At 42.0% G+C, this 6,437-nt stretch overlaps 1 protein-coding gene across 1 annotated transcript; it reads right to left on the minus strand.

The window, feature by feature from the left end:
* Window positions 1-44: 44 nt before the first annotated feature.
* LOC131229875 (uncharacterized) lies at window positions 45-1,668 on the minus strand. The gene has a single exon (XM_058225921.1). The coding sequence runs from the start codon at window positions 1,555-1,557 to the stop codon at window positions 583-585; it is 975 nt and encodes a 324-aa protein (XP_058081904.1). The 5' UTR covers window positions 1,558-1,668; the 3' UTR covers window positions 45-582.
* Window positions 1,669-6,437: the final 4,769 nt, after the last annotated feature.

Here is a 6,437-nt window from a genome sequence, read left to right on the forward strand (position 1 = left end):
CATCCATAACCACCCTTTTTTTATTTTTTTTTAATTTTTTTTATTTTAAGTTCTTCATTTTCTTTTCAAACAGTTTTGGAGAAAGAAAAACCTTGACGACTTTGTTCTATACAATAACACACCACCACATGAACTGTAACTCTACACTCAAACTAGAAATGGTGTATAAAAAGCTACATTGAAGGAAGATGTCTGAATTCTTTCACCCCTTGAGCTTACTTTGCCGAGGACCTTGGTATGACTTGAAGAACTTTTTGTTTCCTTGCATCTGCATCAGAGGCTGACTTACCATGGGAAATTGATATCTGCACCCACCCTGATTGATAGTGGCACCCTTTCCTTTCTATTCTTTGTACAACTTGGTACTATTTAATTACCAGATGTAGAAAGAGAAGGGAACGAATATCAATTGGGCTGTGCGTAAATAGTTTGGCTCCTGTTACAGAGTCATGGACGATACACATTGAGAGTCATTTCCATAATGTACCAGAGTGGCATCAGGGTTGGCCACCCGACTGATAATGGTGAATTGGCAGAGGTGATGCATATGTTGGGATTTTTGGCAGCCATGAAGTGGGTGGGTCATGGAAGTTGTATAATCTTTGAGTTTGTGAAATCATCCTCTTCGACGAGCTTGATTTGGCTCTCAAATCTACTCTCCTGGTCCAATGGGCAACCTGATTTGCAGCTCCTGTAAAATATGCAACCCACGACAGTGTCGAGGACGATGAAGATGGAGTATATGTAAGTAATCAACACTGCCTCCCAAGCAACAGATGCACTGAATTTATGAAATTGCCGATAAGCCCTCACCACCCGGTACATAAACAATGCTTCAACTGCGGCGAATCCCAGATTGGTGGAGAGAGCCAGTGAGAGGGCAGTTGCGGCCCTGCCCCTCATCAATACACAGGCCTTGAGGATTGCCATGTACCCACTGCAGTTCTCCATACCAGCCACAACAATGGCCAAGTTGCAGATAACGAGGGTGTTGGCGAGGACGACCGAGTACAGGACTGCGCTGGCTGTGGAGAGGAAGAGGAGGATATTGGGGGAGGAGAGGCCGATGACGTCAAGGGAATTGAAGGTGAGGAACAGAAGAGAGAAGGCGGATGCATTGGCAGAGAGAATTACGAGGCAGTTGCAGACATGGGTAATGAGGAGAGGGTGGTACACATGTAAGAGAGAATAAAAGGAAAGGTGACGACACGGAGATGATGGGCCACAACACAGAACTTGAATGATGGATGCTTTGGCTAAGAGGAGGAAGGAGAGGGTGAAGGGTAGTGTGAAGATGGAGGAAAATATGGTTTGTGAGAGCTTGATGTTGAGTAGGGAGAAGAATTGGGAAGAAGGTGGGAAACCAGCAGTGTCAAAGAGAGATTGGAGGCGGGAATGTGTGGATTGGAGGAGAGGTAAAGAGGAAGGGAGGGCTTGGGAGAGGAGGATAGAAGCAGAGACGGGGAATACGAGGAAGGTGGCTATTGAAGTGAAATGGTGGTAGTTTCTGAGGAAGGTGTGGATGGACTTTCTGATGATCTTGGTTGGTTTCTCCATTGGGCTTCTTTGATTGATGAGGGATTTGGGGGCGTGTGGGAAATGGGGTGGAGTAGTGAGAGAGGGTGGTTATATGGATTATGGAAGGGGAGGAGGAGAGAGAAAGCAATTTATTTATTTATATTATTATTATTATTATTTGTTCTGGTTGTAACTAGCATTTACTTCTTCTATTATGTGGGTTGTGGTGGTTTAGAAGAATGATTGATGATGGGTCACCTACGAAACAAACAAGTTAAAAGAGCGGAGTTGTTTGAGCATTGGTCTTATCAATGGATGTATGGATGGTTGTTGTAGTCTTTTTCCTTCTTGTCTTTTGACTCTCCCTATTTGTTAAACCAACATGGAAAGAACCCCCTACACCCCATATCATTCTTTCAGTACACGCATGTATACAATGTCAAAATGTCAAAATGACTACTGTTGTGGCTTTTTTCCACCATTTTCAAGATGCTGATTTTTCACTCATCCACGGTCCCATATTTGTTGCATTCACGATGGTCTGTCCAAATTGTGGGCCTCACCATCGATGGGGGCTATCCCAAAAATCCTTTTTCTTTTTCTTATCTTTTCTTATCTTTTCATGGAAGGTGAAGAAAAAAAGAAAAGATCTACGGCCCAAATTCAATGATAATGACTGAAGGTTGAGCCCATCAAATCAGTGTGATGTTCAACTCCCATGCACATGATTTGGATGGCCTGGATGATTCTATATGTGTGTATGGCATGTATTTAGAGGTGGGTGAAGTATCACATAACATCATTATAGCCTCTTATTATATATATGGGAATCAAATTGGACTCGTGTTCGGCTTCTCTTTCTTTTCGTTTACCGTGGAGGGGGTGAAAAATGGCTTTGTCAATATACACTACTTCCCAAGCTTTAATGCCGTTTGTATGTACTAACCAAGAAAAGGAAAGGAGCTAAAAATAAATAAATAGGAGAACGATGTTATCGTCGGATCCCATTCCCCGGTCAGCTCTCTCTATCTATGGTAGGTGGTATAACCCATCTGCATTAGGTGGTACGTAGCTTGTATGAAAATGATTTTATTATATATATAAAGAAAAATATCTAAGGTAAGGAGAAAAAGATTTAAGGCGAGCTCGGATTGGGCAGTGACCCCCTCCACTACCTGAAGGCGGTGGTGGAAAAGCTGTGGGGTCCACCATGATTTATGTGTTTTATCCATTTATCCCAGCTCATGAGCAAAAAATGAGGAAGATGGAAAGCTAGAGTGGACAACAACACCACAGGAAACAATGGGGATGGAAGGGGAAACACAAATATCATCTTGATCCAACAAACACAAATATCATCTTGATCCAACAAGTTTTCTCAACGGTAGGCGTTCAATCCCCACTGTTTACTGTGGTGTGTGGTTCACTTGAGTTTTGGATTTGCTTATACCCTAAAATGAGATGGCAAAATAGATGGATAATGTGGATAAAACACATACATCATGGTTGGCTCCACACAGCTTTGTTAGTGGAGGGGTCCCTACTCACTGCAAAAATCCGACTTGTTAGCTTTTGGGGTAATTTTAAGAAGGTGAGGATGTTTACATAAGTGGGAACCATGGCTTTAGATATCCAGACCATTTGACATCTCAGGTTCCTGCCCCCAAAAGTATTCCCAATTGGACGGTTAGAATGATGTCAAGGAAAATGAGTAAAAAGAAGTTAACAAGATTCAACTATAATAGACCAATGGCTTGGATCACTCAATAATGTTCTGTACTTACACAAACTGAAAGAGGAGAGTACCGTTGATGGGTGGAGCGGATATCTCCTTGCGACTTTTTGTGTGCTTTGTTACATAGTTAATAACGCTTCCTCAAGGGTTGAGAGAGTTTATCTATTTAAAACGTGTCAAACTCAGATATGGTACTCTCACAATCAATCGCAATTTTCTTCCGTTTTTTATTTATTTTATTTATTATTTTTTTATTTTAAAGCGGCTCCCGTCGACCCACTGCGATTGTGTTATTTGGGCCTAATCTCAATTGTACATATGCAGGTATATGGACCACATGTTTGATGATCAGGACGGTCCACCGCATGATCATGATGATGTTGATGATAAATAAATAAAAAATCTTACTTACACGTTATAATATCCCAATAGTCCTTCACTTGCTGGTTTAGGGATTAACGGTCCAATAAGAGTGATTATTTGTCATGTCCTTCCGTCGTATCCATCAAAATGAAGAAAGAGGATTAATATGGGTAGTGATCCAGTTCATTTGATAGGTCAACTTGTCGCAAGATTCTGACTGATATATATATATATATATATATATATATATATATATATATATATATATATATATCATCCAATCAAATGTAGGCCATTGCCTTTTAAATTTATTGTAAGGTATATAATTAAAGGCCACACACTGATCAAAGGTTTGGATTGACCCACTTGAGGCCCGTTCCATGTATGGTAGGAACCATTAGATGGGATTATAGAATCAGATCATCAATAGCGCTATCATAGTTTTCAGAGTTAATCAGGGGCAGTTTGGTCATCTGTCCCAAAATTGAAAGGGCGAAGGTTGGATACCGAGCCATCTACATTCAACTGGGATGGTCCTTGATGAGAGATGAATAGTCGTGGAACATTGAGCATGGCCCCACTTAAGAATCCGAGTAGTAGGTTGAAGATAGAATGAGATCGTCGGTTGTAGATGCGCAGACGTTGTACACAACCTGTAAAATGGATGGATGTCGGACGCGGATTGCGTCCTACCCCCGCCCGGACTGTAATCCGTCCGGGCAGGGCTCTGTGGAGCCCACCGTGATGTAAGTGTTTTTATCTACGCCGCTCACCGCATTTCTCATATTATTTTAAGGTATGGTCATAAAAATGAGGCAGTTCTACAGCTCCAGTGGACCACACCAAAGGAATATGCACTGATGATGACACTCACCGTTGAAACCTTTATGAGGGCTAACGTGATGTTTTGTTTACCATCCAACCTACTCGTAAGGTCATGTAGACGTGGATGAAGTGAAAACACAAATATCAGCTTGATCTGAAACTTCTCCAGATCCCAAAAAGTTTTTAATGGTGGACGTTCAATCCCCTCGTTTTTAGTTTCATATCTTAAAATGATATGAGAAAAGCGTTGAACGGCGTGGATAAAACACATACAAGACGGTGGGCCCCACAGAGCCCTGCTCCGGGGTAGGACGCAATCCGCGTCCATGGATGTGTAGGTTGGAAGGAATATCTATTGTTATTATTATTAGCAACAGCATAAAGAGATGAGAGAGAGAGAGAGAGAGAGTGGGTAAGGCGTCTATTTTGGGTAAGGCGTCTATTTTTAGTGTGGTAGAATGTTAGAGACGTAACGTAGCAGTTGTGTTTTCTGATTCTCACCCATTATTGATTTTTATGTCATATGATCGATCCCTCACTACCGAATCCTATCATGCTAATGTTTTTCCCCAGTCGGGTCTGGATCTGAAATCCAATTCCATTTCTTGTACTCGCAAGTATCCAATGGAAAATGGAACAGACCCGATCAGCCTCGTACCCAAAATTCGAATGAAACATGAAAAGTTTTTTTTTTTTTTTTTTTTTAAAATAATAATAATAATAAAATAATATACAGCTCATGGATTGGATATTCCATATGCAGAATGTGTTATTATTAATTTATTTAGTTAGAAACAACAAATGCTATACCTATCGAAGATAGACAATCTGGACAGATTATTGGCTATGACATGTGTTGGGGAAAAATATGACAAGTCCGGAGACTCGGTTATGGACTGGACCAACTCTACTGAAATTGTCCGAGGGATCCGAACCAATAGTTCGGACCGAGATAAGATAAAGCCTAAAGGAGAGACTTGCTCGGATTTGTAGGAAATGGATCCCAACCGAAGCTGAGAGAGTCGAGAGCCTTAGGCAAGTATAAGACACATCAAGTTGACTCGGTTAACGAGGCAGCAATGTCTAAAGGGACTTATTAAAGGCCCTAAATCAGAAAGTCACCTGATCGATCATGAAACTGACCTATTTAGGGTTGGTTGTAGTATCGACTATCGGATAGAAGAAAAACATCGGTCCTGAACCGACTCGATTTCATCCGACAGTAGGCAAAAAGCCTTCTCTGTAAGCCAGCCGAGATTACAAATCTATTGAGACCGAGCCAAACAAAGGAGAGACGGTGTAATCTTAAACACCGTCCCGAGAATCTTGTAAAAGGATTCCCGATCCCGAAAATCTTGGGATCGGGAAGTATCTGTAAACAAAATATTACCTAAATCAAATCTCCCGGAAAATCAGGAGAGAATCCCCTTACACTGGGACCTCTCACTCCTATAAAAAGTGGGCTCTCCAGGATTAAAGGTAAGCAAGAGAAACCCTAAGAGACTCCTCTTCCTAAGCCCTTACTAACTTAAGCATCGGAGGATCCCCGGCTCAAGCCAGGGTCTCTCTTTCTTCCTCATTGTGTTGCAGGTCGAAGTACAGGAAGAGGTCGACCTAGTTTTTTGCCTCAACAGTTTGGCGCCGTCTGTGGGAACGATACGAAAATTCGTTTCCTACGCTCTATCCAGAGGCCGTAAAATGTGCTTTAATGGTGATTACTAGAAAAACGGTCCAAGAAGATCCGAATGAGGCCTCTGCCGTTAAACCATCGGATGTGAATGCTGTCCGAGAGAATCAAGGTCAGAATTCCGCTGCTCGTCCAGCGACCTCCACTCCGACGAGAAACACCCAGCGGAACTGATGTAATGGGCGACTGGATAAAGAAGTCCAGGAACTCAGATCCGACATAAATGTCGTGAAACGGCTGTTAGAACAAATACACTGGCAGCAAGTTCCATCGGGTGTTCAGACGACTAACGTCCCGCAACAAGTTGCT

Source organism: Magnolia sinica, chromosome 16 (genome assembly GCF_029962835.1).
Source record: "Magnolia sinica isolate HGM2019 chromosome 16, MsV1, whole genome shotgun sequence".
Classification (NCBI taxonomy): domain Eukaryota; kingdom Viridiplantae; phylum Streptophyta; class Magnoliopsida; order Magnoliales; family Magnoliaceae; genus Magnolia; species Magnolia sinica.

Bases quoted from the DNA above. Each gene is read 5' to 3' on its own strand.
- LOC131229875 (XM_058225921.1), bottom strand. From the start codon at position 1,557: ATGGAGAAACCAACCAAGATCATCAGAAAGTCCATCCACACCTTCCTC.